Genomic DNA, 18994 nt, shown 5'->3' on the forward strand with positions numbered 1-18994 from the left:
GAAGGAGTCCTGACGGCTGAGGAAGCTGCCGGCAGACAGCACACCTGCAAGGGAGGGATGGCAAACGTGTTTGATATCCCACCCTTCTTCTGCGATGTTCTTTCAGAGAACAAAGCAAGGAGGCTGGGCCACCAGGACAGACCCATCGAGCACTGGGCACTCAGGAAAATAAAAACGGGAAAGCTACATTCAGTTCCTTCTCTTGCCTGCGGAGCTTCGTACCTGCTTCCCTCTGTGTCCTAACCAAAGGGCAGGTCGTGCAGAGTGCACCTACCATCCATCTTACTGGAACAGTGCAGAAAGGAATTCAAGGTTTACGAGGCCCGAGAGAGGGCACATGCGTGGGCATGTATCAGCAGCCAAGGGCGCTCACGGGGAGGGCCAGGGCTGCTCTGTACTTCACGTTCTTTAAACAGGCCTTGGATAAAGTACAGAAATAGAAATGAGAACCCAAGGCCCATTTGGCAGGTGACTCCCAGAATCGCTAAATAACAATTTCATGGTCTTCTTCCCTTCTCCCACGAGTAAAGGAGAAGTTGCCTCTTTTCAGCAGGAAGACTGGAGACAACAGAGCCGGTGCTGGAGCTGGACATGGACATAGGCCGGGCCATGGCAAGACAAGGCACCTCAGTGTATCAGCCGTATTGCCACGTACCAGGTCAGGCTTGGACAACGTGTGCAAGATTGCAGATCATTCAGCACAAACACATTCCCGCGGGATAACGTGCTGCTCTGCAGCTGCCTCTGTGCCACTGTCCTGCCTTGCTGGGAGCACCGAGATGCTCACCCCTGCACCAAAAGTGGTAACTCCATGGGTTTCCCATGGGGGCTCGTTTACACATGCTGATATAGATCAGGAGTTCACCGTGCAAATGCGAACTGGTGCATGCTCCCTTCTTCAAGCCTCTTTATGTCCGAGCAAACGCCACTGAGGCCAAGATAGGGCTGGGGCTGATGCCAGTTAGGCTCAAACTTTTTATTTCTGCTTTCTAGATAGTGACTGTCGCTGTGTGGGCATGCTCACCTGTTGGCCAGGGTAAGTGGTAGTGACATGCACTTTCCAGTGAAGAGGCAGGGTGAGGAGCTTTGGAAGTAGGAGTCTCAGGGTTGGGGAAGTGAGACATAAGCCTGAGACTGAAAATGAGGTGAGGATCCTGGGTGCGTGACAGGCGGTGGGCGAAGGCAGGGGCAGGGAGTGAGAGGGTATGGGGGCAGGGGCCGTGGCAGTGCCACTCACAAGCTGTGCCCCATGCTTGTACGGAGTCCCAAAAAAATGACTGCAAGCGATCCAGCGGCCGCAGCATGATGTTGGCAGATGAAAATCCTTGGTAGCCTTCCCGTCCCTTCCCTGGGCAGGGCACCTCTCCACAGACTCCCTGCCTTCCCTAACCTGAACCACCCTGGTACTGCCCCAATGAAGGCAGTACCAAAGTAGCTAAAAATAGCCTTTAAAAACAAACAAACTAAACAATCATCTTGAATTAGCTATTTTTACAAAGGAAAACTATTTTATTCAGCAATATAAATTGGGAAATTAAAATAAAATGTAAACTGGGAGTGTTCAGGGATAGCTCTATCTCCAGAGGTAAAGCAACAAATACCTATGTCCTCATACACAAGCAGAAATACACTTCCAAAAGCAAACTGAGTAAAGGTTTCTCTAAGATCCTGGCAATTTTTAAGCTCCCCAGGCCAGTACTACATGATCAAATTTGTTTCACTCATTCCAGAGCTCACTTGCTGTTAATAATTTTGAATATTTTAGATATGATTCCTACTGCAGCTATTAAATCTATATCCACTTTCTGATAGACACAAATTCTAGGACTTTACAAATCACAGTAGACTTTTCAAGACATTGTATTAATCGTGAGTTTTCTTTTTTGAACTGTGACTCCTTTTCTCAACTCTTTGGCTGTTCTGTACAGAAAGACCAGTACTGACCAGGCAATAAAATATCCTGAATTGTTTATCGTGGCAGATAATTCAGGCCAAATGTTCCACTGATGCAAGTTTGTGTAGCTCCACTGAAGGCTGCGCTGTGATGCTGATTTATGAACTGCAGAGAACTGCCTTCTGAAACTGCTATTTTCGTTTTGCCTGGGATGGCAATGACCTTGCAACTTAGCTCCTAGGACATACCTTGTAATTTCCTGGAAAGGAGGGAATCTGAAGATCTTCTTATCAGACTAATTACTATCTTTAAAAATCTGCACCTGTGGATTTCTGCACAATTTGCCCCTTAGAAAGTGCAAGTATCTTGTTGTACTGGCACTATATTTAAGCTGGCTACACATACAGGTATACAAATGTGTGTGTTTATGTATGTATATATTTATATATGTGCATACACACATACTACTTAGCATCCTTTTACCGATTGAAAATGTATCCAAGGTGTGCAGATATCCAGGTATTCACAGTAGACAGTATTTAACCTCAAGATTTGCCCCGTTCCCTAATAAGATAACCTTTCTGCATTTGGCCCGTTTTCCTCTACACCTCTTTTCTTTCCTTCTTTCCTTCCTTCTTCATAGTAAAGCCGCTGGAAGCGTGGCCCAGGAGAGGTTTGCAGCCAGATCCAGCGGACCTGTGTGTTACTGGGACTCCAAATTCCCAGTGATCTGAAACAAAGAGCTGCATTTGTCTGCCTGACAATACAGGGGATAGTTCGGTGCATGACCCTGTGAGAATCGGATGAACATGTTTGCATTTGCTGTAAATGCGATGATTATCAGAGAACACAGCCTGTCACCTTTAATAGCCCTGACAAGTGCAAAAGGAGAAAATAACGGCTGCAGGTGTTCACACAACGTTGTGTACTTGTGCAGAGATTTTGACGGGACTGAAAATGTAAGAACAGGACTGTATTTTTGCATATTTTCATCCTATCAAAATAGTATACTTTGGTCATCCTGGTAAAATAAAGAGGTAGGTCTAGCTTTTCAAAAGATCAGTCTTTTTTGAATTGAATCTTGTCTTTCAGGGTTAGCGTGTGACCTCTGGCACCTGAAGGACAGACAAAGATAGGCTGCCTCCCCCTTGCAGTGGCTTTAGCAGAGGTCACAACTGGAAAGCCGCCCCCAGTCCCATCACACAACATCTCCTGGTTCTTTGCTGGTAACGGCTCAGTACCTGTTCTCATCTCAGGACCTGTTATCTCAGCAGCTCAGACAAGGAGCAAGTCCTGAGCTCTACCCATTGCCCGCTGATGCTCAGGGAAGGGGGGTAAGCAGGGCTACAGCTTCAGACGTTCCTCTGCATCCCCGGCTGTCAGGGTAATCCCCGCTTTCTCTCAGGGTCAGCGGTGCTGCCACTTAAGCTTTATAAAGATCTCAGAAGTTCAGAGAATTTAACAGAATGATCCATCCCGGGCTGTGCCATAGGGTATCTATGTACTGCTAATTTTTTAGACTTCAGTATTATTTTTTCTCTTTCTTCTTTTCTCTTTCTCTTCTTTTTTCCAGCCTTTTCTCTCAGTTAACTATACACCATCTACAACAGCATACATAATTAGCACACATACCTTTCTTCTTAGTGCCTCATTTTACTGTCATCAGATTACATGTCATTTTTCGATGAGCAATGAGACCACCCTATTAACAAGCTGACAGTATTATTACCATTGCATTTGGGGGGGGCAATGTTTGGGGTTCCATAACATGGAGAAAAAGTTGCTTTGGGATCTCTCTGCAGAAACGCGTGTGCCTGTGCTGTGCAGATGGGCCCGCATCTGCGGTACGCCCAGTGCTTACTCCTTGCAGCTGAACTGCTGCAAGAGACCCCACGGGTGATCCTGGCCAGCCCCAGCTGTGGAGGAAAACACATGAACTTGCTTGTCTGTCCTCAAGTATGAATATAGCCAGCCACCGCGGCTCGCACTGTCGTTTGCTGATACACTGGTGTCGGTGTCAGTGCTACCGCGGGAGCTCCCTGCTTGGCCCTTTCGTCTCCCGCTCCCTAGCCGCACATTTCCACCCCCAGCAGGACATCCCACCAGCTGTGTTGCTGTGGGATGCATTACCAAATGAAGTACTGACTTGACTTAAAAACAACTCTAAAAAAAAAACAACTAAAGGCTCAGAGTGGGAATTCCTTCACCTGCCATCTCTACTGAAGGCGATGTATCATGAAGTTATGGCCCCAGCTCAAGGATGGCCATTAGACTGTTACTCCAGTCATGACTCAGGGATCTGTGATCACGTGTCCAGACTTAAAGAAAATAAGGCTTCTTTATGATCGTAGATATTTTCCATCTTCTAGGTCACTTAGAATTTCTCAGATACACTGAGTTGGTTTCATTTTCTTCCAGGCCCAAAATGATGAGGTTGCTCTCCAATTTCTGGGGTAGGTCAATGCTCCACCAGGGACTTTTCTCGCAGTGCTCTCATTCTCCTGGTTCACACCTCTAACTGGTGCTTTCTTACATAACCTTATCAGCATTTTTAGGGGGGGGAAGGTGGTGAGAGACCTCCTTCCAGACCACCGTTCTCCAGATTTGAATTAAATTTTCTCCCTCTCCATTGGAAACCCTGCCCCTGCCCTCTCACTAGGCAAGCGCAGAGTAAGTCCAGGGTAGGAGAAGCAGTAAGGGAGGAGGAGTGGCCCTGCTTTCCCCACGTACTCTCCATCCCCTGCATGCTCATCTTCACTGCCAAACTGAGCACCAGCCTGCAGAGCCCCTGAGCCAGAGTAATGCCCGACTCTGCCCATGAAGGCGTTGATCTCCCTGGCTGAGCGTGGCTGGCGGGGCAGGCAGGAGGGCTGGATGTGGCCACGGTGCCTGCCGTTAGTGCTGGGAGAAGTAATGCCGCTTTTCCTGAGGTTTCCAGTGGCTCCCTGGATCTCTCCATCTTGAGACTTGTTTGTTGGAGATGGAGACGTTGTCTGCTGCTTCCCTCCCTTTCTTTCATTTCTGCTGTATCACGGCCTCATTGTGGAGGGGAGCTCAGCGTCCCCTGCGGAGGGTGCCTGGGTGCCAAGCTCTGCCTGACCTGCCTTCCCCCATGCTTTAATTCTCAAGCACCTGCATTGTAAATGCCCATCCACTCCCAGCTGCTGATTTTTAACAAAACAATGGCTGTATAATATTGTTTAAGGAATTTTGGTGGGGCCAAAGCCTTTTCTTCCTTCTGGTGTTGCTTTCATCTGAGTTGGACTGGCCCTTTGCCTTTATAAAGGACACTTTATGGACCACAGATTCCCAGGAGAGGCCTTCACGGCCACAGAAGGGACACTTGGGGGGGTGAGAGACAATAGAGCCCATTTCTGCATCTATTTCCCCCCCACAGACCCCTATTCCACCCAGATGTAGGGACAGAATTTGGGGTCCAATGATCAAAGTGTCTGTCAGAAAGTTCTCTAGGAAACGCAGGGTTTTTTTAAACACACATCAGTGGAGAGAACTAGTTTTATAAACTCTTAAGGGAAGGATTGCATGCTCTCCTAATTTGAGCGGAGGTTGCAAGGGTACCCTTGAACACAGCTCCCTCTTCCGGGGCCGTATGCGGCTCCCACATTTTGCAAGGTAACAAAACACGGCATAGTCGAAAGGAATCGCACTAAGGGCTTCACGAGGCCCACTGAGCTTTATATTCTCTTGCCAGTAATTTCAACAAGCAAGAAGAGATGAATGTTTCACCTGACCACAACCAACCAGGTGAAAGTTTAAAGAATTAAAATCAGAGTCACAATTTGACTGTAGGAATAACAGCAATGCACCTGAGTGCTGGGGCACGGAGAGGAAGAAGAAAAGAATGAGATGTAGAATGGAGTTTACTTTTCAGCTGCCAAAGAAAGTAAAAGTTTGAAGTACACTTGAAAACTGATTTAATTATGCTCTGTAAAGGGCCAAAACCTATTTTGTTTCAGTAAGGGAATTTGGGCTATAGAGACACATAAAAATGTAACATTTTTATATTATTATTTATATAGTATATATATTATTTACATATGCTTAACCTAGAAATTATTCCCAGAGGACTTCACAATTAGAAATAGACCAATCTCTGAGTTTCACCTGGGATATTTAAACTCCACTTCAGTTTGGTGATATTTTTACTAACATACCTTTATCTCATCTTTATCTCAGCGTTAGCAGTTTAGATCTCAATCTAGGTGCTTAAGTTGATCTGTCAAAACCTAAGGGTGTTACCCAGTGTCTACACAGAAAAAGTGGTGGGATGCTGGTGTGCATTTTGACCAAAGGCTGCATGTCACTGAGAAGGTTATCCTGTTACAAATATTTTGGTAAGGTGTGTGATCATATACCAGAAAAAAGTCAGCATGGAGGCAGCCATACCAGTAGAAAAGCGTGACAGTATATTGCTATAAATTATTTCCCTTATTTGAAATAAGCTCTATTAATATAAGCCTACTAGAATAACTGAATACAACGTGCTTTGGCTTGGCTTTTTAGGTTCTTGCTACATATCCCATATTGGCAAAGGCATCAGACTTCCTAAAGCCAACAAGCACAATGCTCTCCATGCTTGTGCCAACCCAGGCAAGTCTAGAAAAGCTTTTATGCTAGCTTTGTAATTTCATAAGAGAATGTATACACTGGTATACATTTCTGGTGCGGTGTGTCCTAAGAGCATGAAGTCATACCAGCAGAAGACTTGCTGTCCTGTGGGTGGATCCCCAGGCCTCCTCCTGGGGGGGGTGTCACAGGGGAACCCCCCAAACTCACACCCCAAGCACCCACATTGCTCATCCCTGCAACGCCCAAGCAGGCGCCAGCTGACCTGGTGCCCGCTGCTCCTCCCTGCACCAGCCCGGGGTGTCCGTCCTAGGCCAGACACCACCGAGGGATCAGCTGCAACCCTTCTTAGCCTGAAACTGAGAACCTCATGTCATAGCCATGTTCATAGCTAGCGCGCGTGTGTTTAGCAACCTAATTTTCAAGCGGATGGTTTCCAGAGCCCACGGGGGGCAGGAGGAGGTTTCCCTGTGCCGTGGCTCCAGCACAGCAGAGGGCTGAGCTGCCCTCGCACAGGCCAAGGCCACTGCACAGCCCCGTGGGACAGAACTGCCATCGTCCCCAGCAAACCCGCAGGCTTTGCTAAGGGAGCCCAAAACTGAACCCACTAACGCAGCCTCAGGCCCAGAGCTATTCCCAAGCTCAGTGGCACGCTTAATGCTTGAAATCCAGGTGTTTGCTCAGCCTGGGGCTGCATCTCACTGGGACAGTGTATTTATGGCAGCAGTGCAGAATTTACAGGCTGGATCATTAGGCCGGGGCCAACTGTATGAGGTTCAACAAGGCTCAGTGCTGGGTCCTGTACTTAGGTCACAACAACCCCATGCAACGCTACAGGCTGGGGGAGGAGTGGCTGGAGAGCTGTCTGGCTGAAAAGGACCTGGGGGTGTTGGTTGACAGCCGCCTGAACATGGGCCAGCAGTGTGCTCAGGTGGCCAAGAGGGCCAATGGCATCCTGGCTTGTATCAGGAATAGTGTGGCCAGCAGGACCAGGGAGGTGATCGTGCCCCTGTACTCGGCACTGGTGAGGCCGCACCTCGAGTACTGTGTTCAGTTTTGGGCCCCTCACTACCAGAAGGACATCGAGGTGCTGGAGCGTGTCCAGAGGAGGGCAACGAAGCTGTGGAAGGGTCTGGAGCACAAGTCTTAGGAGGAGCGGCTGAGGGAGCTGGAGTTGTTTAGTCTGGAGAAGAGGAGGCTGAGGGGAGACCTGATTGCTCTCTACAGCTACTTGAAAGGAGGCTGTAGCGAGGTGGGGGTTGGTCTCTTCTCCCAAGTAACAAGTGATAGGACAAGAGGAAACGGCCTCAAGCTGCGACAGGGGAAGTTTAGGTTGGATATTAGGAGAAACTTCTTCACCGAAAGGGCAGTCAGGCACTGGAACAGGCTGCCCAGGGAAGTGGTTGAGTCTCCATCCCTGGAGGTATTTAAAGGACGGATAGATGTGGTGCTTGAGGACATGGTTTAGTGGTGGACTTGGCAGTGATAGGTTAATGATTGGACTTGATGATCTTAAGGGTCTTTTCCAACCTTAACGATTCCATGATTCTATGAATTAGGGGCAGGCAGCCACCACCGGGCCTGGTGAAACGAAGGCACTGCTGCCTATGAAGTGCTCAGCGCTTACAGCAGGGAAACGCGGCGTCAGACCAGCACGTCTGCCTACTGCTCACAGTGGCTTCTGATGCCGAAGAGATTTATTTCCTCCACACCGTAACTTTCCACATCAGCCCTGTGGCGGCACTGACAGTCCCCACAGGGGACGGGAGGCTCAGGTCCCCTGGGACCCTCCCTGCAAGGGCCTTCCTTGGTCAGCGCCTGAAGTCTCCCGCAAGGCTGTGACGGCGAAAAGGGCGTTTAAAATCGCTCCGTGCAAGAGCGCAGGCCGGGGCAGGGGACCGGTAAGGGAGGCACTGCCGCTGAGGCGACGAACGGGTGGCCGGGCGCAGCCGCATTGGCAGCCGGAGGGCGGGGCGGGGCGGGGCGGCTGCGCGCGGCTCTCGCGAGAGCTGCGGCGCGGGGATGCGCGATGCCTTGTGGGAGCTTGTCCCTTTCTGGCGGCCCGGCCATCTTGGCGGCGCGTCTCCGGTGAGTGGGGCCGGGCCGGGGCGGCGCGGGCGGGCGCGGGGGGCCGCTGCCGGGTGCTAACCGCTCCGCTCTTCGCCCCTGTGTTCTAGTTACCGCCCGACCCGACGCCAGGCAGCAACATGGTGGCCGCGAAGAAGACGGTGAGTGGGAGCGGGCCGCGCCGGCTTCACGTGGCGGCGGCCCGGCCTCCGCCAGCGGCGGGCGCTGCGCGGGACGGGGCGGTGGGGCCGGGCGGGCGGCGCCGCGGTGGGGCAGCGGGGACCCCGACGTGGCCTGTGGCGGGGACCGGGGGCGGCGGGGGGCCCTGGCACAACCGGAGTCGCCTGTCGCGGCCCTCGGAGTGCGGGCCGTCCCCTCCTCGCACAGGCTTTGGCCGCCTCCCACCGGCTTCTCTGCCCTCGGTTCCCTCCCGTGCGCTCTCCCGGGGCGCTGACAGGGCCCCTGTGCTAGCTGGAGGAGGGGGGAGCTGGTGCTGAGCTCCTAGTGCGGGCGGAGCGCGGCTTTTGCGTTTCCTGCCGTGTTCTTGCCTTTCTCTTCGAGCGACTCCAGCAGGTATGGGTTTCTTGTTAGATGGTGGTGGTCGTCCTTGTAAATGCACTTGCCTGTTGGCATGAGCACCATGCTCTCCTGTTGGAGCATCAGCTCATATTGCGTGTGATTACCTGTTTCTGCGGACCGACATAACGCTATTAGTACGTGCCCTGGGAGGAGGCATACTCCAAACCTGGCTTAGATTTGAAAGGCAGAAGTAGTATTTACTTGGACTTGACTAGCTGCGCTTTGCTAAAGGCCTGTCAAATACATTCGGATGCTACTGACTAACGTAGATTGCAGCAACAATGCTTTGAGATGTATTTTCCTATTATAAGGTATGTGGGTAAGAGGTATTTTTATGAATTTGGGAAAATTTAGTGTCAGCAACCCCTTTATTCACAAGCTTTCTCATATTCATATGGTAGGCTGGCTTTTTTATTCCATGTTGCAAATTATAGGGAAATTATTAAAAATTTGCTTGTATTTGGAATTTCTTAATTTCCTTATGCTCTCCACCATTTTGCAAAATGTAAAGTAACATATAATAATGCTTTTCTACCTCTTTTTCAGAAAAAGTCCCTAGAGTCCATAAACTCCAGGCTTCAGCTGGTTATGAAAAGTGGTAAATATGTGCTAGGATACAAACAGACTCTGAAAATGATTCGGCAGGGCAAAGCCAAGTTGGTCATCCTAGCCAACAATTGTCCTGCTTTGAGGTAAGCAGACGTATGAAAAAACAGTTCTCTTCAAAACTAAGACAGGTTCTTTGTGCAAATACAGCGTGTACTTCATGCTAATTGCTACAGTGAATCATTAATGCAGAATACTTGCAGGCATATTCCAGAGTGCTGTGAAATAAAAGTGATGGGTTTTTTGGTGGATGATGATTTCAGGTGTGGATGTGTTGAAATGCTTCCCAACATTTTTCTAGCTTTCTAATTCAAAGAGTTCACGGTAGTGAAGACGCTGTAAGCTTTTCACACTGTGATAGCATTTGTTAAAAGTATGTGGGGCTGAATTCCTGGGTTTTTTTCAGAGTAGTGTATTGGAAAATAATTTTACGGGTAGGAAAACTAGCAATTGACACCGATTTAAAATATTTGAACCACACAAAATTTGCTGTCCAAGTAAGTTATAAATTTAGGTTCCTGGCCAGTGAAATTGCTTTTTTGAGAATGAAATCTTTACGAACTTCCTGACATTTTCCCTGTTGAATTTCTGAGCCCTTTCTGTCTTGAAGGGATGTTGACACATTCAGGAAACTAAATGCAGAAAATCAAAATTAGATGCTTGAGAAATGGCAGGGCTGTTAGAGTTGGCAGCATGTTAGTGGGGATGCCAAAAGTGCTTGAGGAACAGTATTGACCACTGGAATCTCCTGGTGGGAGTTAGAAGGGATTGACTTTTTTTTTTTTTTTGTAAGAAAATACACTTTCTTTCACAGCTAGTGGCAGTCAGATCTCTGTTCAGCATCTGGCCACTAGGTATCGGCATTGATAAGGGTTATTGTTTATGCACTTTGGCTTAGTTCCTGTAACCTCTTGGAAGTCTGAAAGTCCTGAATCCCCTTCTTTCCTGTAGAAATGAGCACGTGTAGGAGCAACCTCAAGGATTTGCACTCTGAAAGTGGGTTTGCTGTTACCTTCAGCATACTTCTGGATAAGGGTTCCTGAACCACAACACAGTAGTGATGTTGGCTGGCAAGGAACAGATGTGGTTTTCTGGGTGGGAGGAAAACTCTGTAAGGTTTAAGTGTGATTGGAGTTAAAGCTGCTCTCGCTGTATTACAGTCAGTCAAAATTGTTTGTCAGTACCGTAACACCTCGTTTTCGAATTTCAGAAAATCGGAGATCGAGTACTACGCTATGCTTGCCAAGACTGGCGTCCATCACTATAGCGGCAACAACATTGAGTTGGGCACAGCGTGCGGAAAATACTACAGAGTGTGCACACTGGCTATCATCGACCCAGGTATGTCTCTCTTACAGGATAGTGACCAAATGGGTATGTGTTAGTGGTTCCTCCCTTCACCTGTGAGTAGCAGCACTGAGCAAGCAACGTGCAGGGATGATGACATACTTTGCTGTCCTGTTCTGTCGTATTTAACTCTTAATTGTAATTTCCTCTGACCCAGATCCTGTTCTTTTGTGAGTCCTAGGTTCTTAGAACCTGAAATTACTGCCACTTACGTTTGTGCATAGCTCCCGTTACTGCTAAACCCTGTGAGCGTGCGTTTTGTCTGCCCGTCTGTCTGTAATGAGGTTTCAGTGGCTGGGAAGCAACTTTATGGTACATGTTCCTGAGCCCATCAGCTAGAATATGAGCTGGTGCAGCATTCTAAGACAAAGGATTGTGAGTTGTCCTGCTTCCCAGAATGATATATACAAAAATAACCTATATGCAGGTGGATACTAATCCAGGGTTGAAAATTATATTAAACTTAAAACTGTAAATCTGTTTGGAATTACTATGGTTTGGTAGCACTCTTTGTCCCAGAGAGTTGCTCAGGTTCCTCATATAGACAGCTAATTAGGTGACTTCTCATCCTGTTTCCAAAATCTTCTAAAAGAAGAATCAATCTTTTGTTTTGCTTGTTGACTAAAACGCATACACACAGCTTTAATGTCTTCTATAATAATTTTCACCGAATGTTCCCCAAGTAACATTGCTTTGAATTCGCTGTCAGAAGACTTTATTTAGCTTCTATTCAAATACTAGCTGTAAACTTAATTTTCCAAATGTTACTTTTATGTTTGATTTTAGACAGGGGGGCTAACTGTAAGCTAAGGAACTGCAAGTAAATCTTATCGCTGTGTAACGTAATGCGAATATTCTCGCTGTCCTGATATTTTCGTGATCAGGGGAGGCTAGACATTCGCTATATTAAAACTACGCATTGTGTCCTCCAGGACTAGATTGTTGCTCTAGTACTGGCTTTGTAAATGCTAGTGACAGGTACATAAGTACTGTAAAAATATTGTGTATGGATTAGCAAAACACAGTTACAAGTATTTTTTTTTATCAAGCCATGAAAATTACTTGTTTATTTTCCTAAACAGACTGTCTTTGTATTGCTTTTAAGTTTTCTATTTGTAGAATCTGTGTGTTGGGGTGGGTTTTTTTTTGTGGTGTTTTTTTTTTAACTTTTTGGCTTATTCCCGAAAACAGATCTTGCTGTGGGTCCTCTTGTAACAATATATTTTTGTTTTACAGGTGACTCTGACATCATTAGAAGCATGCCAGAACAAACCAGTGAGAAGTAATTGCTGTAAAGGTGTTATTTCTACAATAAAACTGGTTACAGATGTGTTTTAAGAAAAATTTGTATTATACTTTTGCTGGGTTTAGGCAACAAATTATATAAACGAAGATTCATTACCACTGCTGTGTTTCCTGTTCTGTTAGAAATAACCTTCCCGGGACAAAACTTACCTGTTTCTTTATCTAGAAGTGGATCTTGAGAGGTAAGTGGAGTAAGACTTGATCACGGCAAGTATAGTGCCAAATCCCAACATGCTAGGGCTTCTTTATTTTTTAGTTTTGGAGTGCTAATGCAAAAACAATTTGTAATGTGAGGTACAGTAGCAAACTTGGGATGATGGTGGGGGACCCCAAAGGGTTTACTTACATTAAAAAAAATTCACACTATTTTTACCAAATCAATCACACAGTACTAATGCAAATTATCCCCTTAGATATTCTCTGGGAATGAGAAGACAATCTGTCAAATGGCAAATAGGATAGCTGCTAGACATGGTGTATAACATCATACTTTCAATAAGATACCAATTAACTTCTCAAAGCTGATTTTAAATTAGTCCTCTTTTTTTTTTAATGTGTGTTTTTGGTGGTGTGTTTTTTTTTTTTTTTTTAGTTTTTTGAAGATGTTATGTTAGTGACAGATGAGCTGGTGTTCTCAAGTCACTGTTGCTGAAGACATTGGTATCTTACAGATTTGTGCCTGTTTTGTGCGAGACCATGACTACAGCATGTTCCTTATTACTAGTGATTATTAATTGAGGTGCCAGCACTTTGCTGACATGCGGTAAAAGAAACACTTAATGAAAATCAGTATGTACCGGTGTCCTTGCAGAACTTGCATTCTGTTTGCCAAAGTATGCCAAAGCACAAGGTACCTTTTAAAGCTTGCTGTTATGTATTCATGCACGCTCATTGGCTTATCTGAGATCACTTCATCTAGTTTTGCTGCAGCTACTGCTTCTGGTATAGAATGGATGAGGTTGATAGTAAAGAGCCAAACCAACGTGTGTCAAATCAAAGGAGGAAGTGCTGGTGTTTCTACCTACTAAACCTCAGATTTGGATCAGTTGAAGAGAGAGTTTAGATACTGCTGTTAGCATGAAAGTAAAGCTAGCAGAGGAGTGCTGTTGCTGCCAAGGGGAAGGAGTAAAACTTCAAGGCACTTCAGCTGGTCAGAATGGCTGGAATCAATTTGCTGTTTTCATTTGTGTCTTAGTGTTTAACAAACAGGCGTGCAGCTAGTTGCATTGCCCAAAAGATGGTTTCATAATTAAAATACTGGTTGCATTCAGGAAAGTTAGGGAATCACTGAATGCTGACCAAGGACCAGTAGGGAGAAGTTACATGGTCTGGATGTGTTAAGAGAAAAAGGACTTGAAACTTCGGATTGTGATACCCTGATAACCCAGCAGACTTCACACTTTGCTCATTTACTTTCATCACAGTTTCAACACAAATGTATGAATTTCTAGTTTTACTTCCAACTGATTTCAGTAGTCTACTCTTGTTGGAAGAATATAAGTGAAACCTAAAGGCTGTGAATGCTGTCCCACTTGTTCTGTTTTTACGTATGTCTGTATATATAGAACTATATATATATATATATATTCACACAGATAGGGTGCTTAAAATACTAGCAGAATGAGTGGAGGAGGGAGATACTGAAAAGCAAGCCAAATAAATTCATACCCTAGAAGTACTTCAAAACATGGAGGTTTCACTTCAAAAAATAACAGCATTTTATTATTTTGCATAGCCTATTTCAGTTGTTTAGTTCTGCTTAATTAGAATTTTTGCTAGTTACTATATCGTTTATATATAGATAAAATTTTCGATATTTCTTATCTGCAATCAATGCAAGACAGGACACATAGTATATAGATGCAGGGATCCAAAATATTCTCTTCAACTTCAGACACAAGGATTTGTTATTTTACTTTGAACCAGTTTAAGAAAATAGCTCTGACAAGTTTGTATGTATAAATATACAGTGTAGTATACACTTCAAATTTTGATCAGTATTTTAGCCTGTTTTCCAAGTCTTCCATTCTCTTCGTCATTTCTTCCAGTAGACAAAAAGTTAAGGAAAGAGAGCTACTGATAGCATGCATTAATAGAAAAAGTGTCAGCTGCCTGATGCAATGGTCCATAAACTTGCTCTTGTTTCTCCTTTGTTACCCTCTTTGACTCCCAGTAGTTTCTGATACAAGACTCCCCTGTACTTTTATTCTGCTTTGATTAGCTGAGTTGAGAAAGCTGTGTGAAGCCCCATTTGTTAACAGGCATACCTCAACATGGAGTTCAGGCTGCAGCTTATTAAAAAGGCTGGTGGTTCTGAAAAGTGGCCATTTTCATCTTTTTCAAAGGGAAGCTAAATATTTATCCTAGTTAGTGCTGTTTAAAAAATGTTTCACTTAATCACATGGAAAGTTACATGTAAGCAAACAGTAGATTGTAGAACCATACGTACCTCCGTGACTGCGGTATGAATGCCTGCTGTGGTGTAGCATAGGTTACTCTTTTTACAAAGCCACTGGTTTTCAGACAGGTGTGGAGTAGAGCACAAGAAGCTCCATGGGATCTAGGGCTGGCTGCACTGGAAGTAAGCTGTAGCAATGCAAAGCAGTGTACAGCATCACTTTCCTGATGAGCACCTCCAGCTGCCAGGAGTGCTGTGTCTGCTGCAGGAGGAGGTGGGATGGGTACCGTTTACCTGACCACCTCTCCCAAGAACCATGGTAAGGCTGGAGCTAGGGGAAGCAGAGAAGAAGAGGGGACCTAGCATCAAGAGGTAACTGAAGGCACCGACGCCCACCTTAAAAGGACCAAGTTGCTGCAGTCCACTCTTTGCTTGCGTGTCTAGTGTCTTGATTTCAATGTTTTAAGGTCTTGCACAAGGAAAAAGGGAGAACTGGGTGTATAAAAGTGGGATCTTTCACAAGGGGCTGTTAGAAATTGGTTAGGGTACACGCGCAAATTGAATTCGGCCTCTGAGTTCGGCCAGAACAGCGACATGCTGCCCACCCCCGTGTTGCATTGGCAGCAGGAAAATCTATCCCCTTGCTAGTATGGAGCAAGAGTGGCAGTCCTGCTTCTGCTGCTTTTGTGGGGACTAACCCGTACATCAGGTTTATGTTTGGTAATTGCTCAACTGTCTGTCATACAGAAGGGATTACTATATGCATGGTAGCATCATTTGAGCTGCTTCCTATGCAACATCAATGTTTCTCAAGTGTTTACAGAGGCAAAGTTCAGGTGGTAAAAACTGCATCTATTGATTGAAAAAATTAAATGTAGTTGGATACAAATCATCAACAGTTTGGCCCCTCTAAATTTGTATTCTGTAACCGGAGCTAGTTTTGTAGTCGGTTTTCCCTCTCCCTCCTCCCCGCCAGATCCCTCGGATGGGGACTGGCCAGCAGAGTCTTTGGCAGTTACCAAGAACTAGTCTATCACTCAGTATCTGAGCTGCTCTTCAGATAAGGCAGAGAAATGAGGTTTGTAATGGAGAGGAAACTGGATGGTTCTTACTCTGTTCAAAGCAGTGGTGGCACAGTGCTCTGGGGAAGTGCTCGGCACTGTTCCTATCAAAATGTTTAGGTCTCTGGCTTAGTGTCAGCAGCTTTTCCATCACCCTGAGTCCTTCTTCGACTCTAAAAATCACAGGGTTGCCTGCTCAAATTGTAAAGGAAAAAGCACACGTTGCTAAGCTCTGTTTTCTTTGATTCTGAGTAAGCTCAAAGTTCCTCGTAGCCCAGCTGCAGGAGATGACAGTAAAGAGGCTAAGGTGTGTGCTGAAGGGGGAAGGAGTGGTCTCCTTTCTTGTCAGCATGTGGGTTGGAACTGCGTGTGTCTGGATAATGCTCTTAAGAACGTGGGAAATGACCCAGAGATTTTTTTCCGAAGTCATTTCGAGACTTCAGAGAAGTACCCCAGAGAAGTATAAATGTTGATGAGCATTTGAATCACCTAGCAATAACCTTATGCGATGGCTTTCTATCCCCTTATGAAGGAATTCTGCTTTGCATGGAATAATTTAAAATTAATCAAGTGATCAGAACATGATTCCTTGAGCTACCTGCTGAAGGATTCACCTGGGAAGGTGAGAGATAGAGTGAGGCTGGCTGGTGCAGCTACACAAAGGAGCTGGAGGTAAGGTCTGACTGGTATGCAGTATTTGGCATCAGGTTCACAGAGCCCTCTGTGGTCTTGCCTGCTGCCACAACCATGGAGGGCTCTGTTAGCCTGACTGGACAGGCTGCTACCTCCACAGGTTCCTCAGGCTGAAGCTGTGCTTGTCTAGGAAGCACATGCTTATGAGCCGTTGGTATTGCCGCACTCTTCTGCGCAGAAAATAAGTGCTTATTGATCTTGCACACCGTTACAAAACCTAAATAAATGTGATGTCTTCTTACTGTTTGATTAGGCAGAAGCAGCTTTCATGAAGAAAACACAGGAATTCACTGCATAAATACTGCATGATGCAAAATATTGCAAAAAGTTGTATTGCCAATTTGCTGCTGTTGTCTCCTGAGATATCTGGTTGATGTTACAGATAGTGTAAAGGCTACTGTACTAACAGCTCCCTTGAAAAGACAGACTAACTTTTGGGAGGGAAAGCTATAGATCTGCACTTAACAAATTTTTATCTGCGTATTTGTTTATGCAAAATTAACCAGACCCCAGTCCTCTGAATTCCTCTTCATTTGGAGTATTATTTTAAATGACTCGCTGCATCTGGTGCTTCACCAAGCAGTTCAGAAGGGAAACATGTCCTGTATTCTGACTCCTGTAGCCAGTAAATGCTATTTTGATACCATCTGAAGAAATAACCCAAAGCAAAGAGTGTTAGTCTTGAATTTGACCTGTCATTTCTTTGCTGTCCCTGAAAGTGTTTACTGTTAGGGATTATTAAAAGTTAAGATCCTTATTAATATTTTGGTCCCTTCTATGAAGGAGAGGCAGATTTCAAATATTAAAAGCCCTGCTTCTTGGAGATTAACATTATCTATTAAGTAGCTTAGCTTTTCATTACACTAGATTGATTTGAGCTATGGAGACAGCTTAGACTTGATGCATTAAAATTATAATTTCTTTTAACCTGCCCCCCTTGTCTTATATGTAAGAAACAATTATTCTGAAAGGATATATCGCTGGGTGAGTTTTCTTACTTCATTGGTTGCATAGTTCTGGAATGTCACAAGGTTTTCACATTTGCACTGGTCTTTATCTTTTGAAGCTTTTGCTGAAAAACAGAAACAGTCAAGCATAATAGATCAAATGGGATGGGGGAGGAAATGACAAGGACTTATAAATGCAGAGCAGGTTTAATAACAGCTTCCTGTTCTCAAAACAGGTCAACATCCAAAGGAATGCTCTGGGGCAGATTTTGTAAATACTGGAAAATAGTGCACAACACTCAGGCCTGTATATTCAAAGAGCAGTCTGGATTATTCTAAACAAAGGTAACCTGATTACCTGTTGTTCTTGTTGAGTGAGTGTGACCGTCTTCAAAAAGATACTTGTGGTGTATTGCAAGATTGGGACAGGCAATGACATCTGTGATGGCTATTGTGGTTGATTCAGGTCCTGCAGGAAACCCCCCAAAAGTCTAAAAATCAAACCCACTTCACTTAATGATACAGTATTTTTTTTTTCTACTCACATGCACAGAGCTCTCCTTAATTAGTGAGTACTCTCACTGATTGCAGTGAGGATCATTCATGGAGAGCACTAGGGATACAAAGATGTGAAGGAACTGAGCTGTTAGGCTGTATTTACTGTATATATGATTTAAGTTGCGTGTTGCAGAACTGAAAGGGAGTTGTGAAGGTTCCTGTGAGAAACAGATGTGATTGAAAGCTGAACATGCTTTAAAATATCAAGCACAGTGTTGAAATACAAGTTTCCCCATGAAGGAATTCATTTGGATGGTGTAAGAAGCATGCAGCCATGCGTTTGTTACAGTGAATCGATTTTTTTGTACAAAGCAGATCTGAATTGCAGAAAGGATAGTGGCTTGGAGGCGGGTAGGAAGGGGAATGGGATGAGCAGTTCTCTCATAGGTGAATTGTTAGGGTTCTCTACAGAAGGTGGCGTGAAGAGGCAACTTAGCAATGATCTGGGGAGACAGCAGGACACTGAGTTAAAACAGCCAACCTGAAGGCTGTGGACCAGTCTTATGAAGCCTCCCAGATGATGGATCCTGCTGGTGAGCTGACTCTTTCAAGGCTGGTGGAAAGAAATTGCCAAAGGAAATGAGATCTCAAAAGGAGCAATAGAAATGTTCACATTCCCTAGAAATGGAGATGTTTCTTACCAGTAACTCGGTGTTTGTCTCTCATAACACGTGGAGAATGCCTCATACCTGTGCAGTTTAGAAGAGGTCCAGTGTTGGAAACTCCAAGACTCACCCTTCAACTCAGACTATCAGAGGAACTCTTCCAAAACCAGAAGTGCTTTATGAATAGATTAACAGTACTGAAGCAATCTGAACTGACAGCAACCTACTTTGTGTCCTTCAGTGAAAATTCTTGCATGTTTCCTTGTCATCTATCAGTCCTTTGGGGTGAACTGAATAAGAATCAAAACTGCTTGGAGAAGGAAGAAATTTCTTACTTCCCTTCAGTT

The 18994-nt window shown here is 45.3% G+C and overlaps 2 protein-coding genes and 1 non-coding gene across 7 annotated transcripts in view; 2 read left to right on the forward strand and 1 right to left on the reverse strand.

Moving 5' to 3' along the window:
* Window positions 1–8461: 8461 nt before the first annotated feature.
* Window positions 8462–12484, forward strand: RPL30 (ribosomal protein L30). Its single transcript, XM_087749191.1, has 5 exons — window positions 8462–8569; window positions 8659–8709; window positions 9674–9819; window positions 10944–11074; window positions 12317–12484. The coding sequence occupies exons 1-5, from the start codon at window positions 8504–8506 to the stop codon at window positions 12364–12366; spliced, it is 444 nt and encodes a 147-aa protein (XP_087605317.1). The 5' UTR covers window positions 8462–8503; the 3' UTR covers window positions 12367–12484.
* Window positions 11926–12060, forward strand: LOC148057269 (small nucleolar RNA SNORA72). The gene has a single exon (XR_015700143.1). It is a non-coding gene; the product is annotated as a small nucleolar RNA SNORA72 (small nucleolar RNA).
* A 760-nt stretch (window positions 12485–13244) lies between the features above and the next one.
* Window positions 13245–18994, reverse strand: part of MATN2 (matrilin 2) — a 76891-nt gene continuing 71141 nt past the window's right edge. For all 5 annotated transcript variants that reach the window (XM_087749171.1, XM_087749168.1, XM_087749175.1 and 2 more), the window contains 4 exons: window positions 18524–18595; window positions 17843–17953; window positions 17514–17609; window positions 13245–14432 (listed from right to left, as the gene is read on the reverse strand). In XM_087749171.1, coding sequence (XP_087605297.1) covers window positions 14380–14432; window positions 17514–17609; window positions 17843–17953; window positions 18524–18595 — 332 coding nt within the window. In that variant the 3' untranslated portion in view covers window positions 13245–14379. The remainder of the gene's footprint in view (window positions 14433–17513; window positions 17610–17842; window positions 17954–18523; window positions 18596–18994) is intronic.

The sequence above is a fragment of the Nipponia nippon genome, unplaced genomic scaffold (genome assembly GCF_047370975.1).
Source record: "Nipponia nippon isolate SJK-2023a ecotype South Korea unplaced genomic scaffold, ASM4737097v1 scaffold_1, whole genome shotgun sequence".
NCBI classification, from domain to species: Eukaryota; Metazoa; Chordata; class Aves; order Pelecaniformes; family Threskiornithidae; genus Nipponia; species Nipponia nippon.

What these genes read in the sequence shown, in the direction of transcription:
- RPL30 (XM_087749191.1), top strand. Translation starts at nt 8,504, where the DNA reads ATGCGCGATGCCTTGTGGGAGCTTGTCCCTTTCTGGCGGCCCGGCCAT. An exon ending in ATCTTGGCGGCGCGTCTCCG is followed by an intron (nt 8,570 to 8,658) that starts GTGAGTGGGGCC and finishes CCTGTGTTCTAG; the next exon opens with TTACCGCCCGACCCGACGCC. An exon ending in AACAATTGTCCTGCTTTGAG is followed by an intron (nt 9,820 to 10,943) that starts GTAAGCAGACGT and finishes TTCGAATTTCAG; the next exon opens with AAAATCGGAGATCGAGTACT.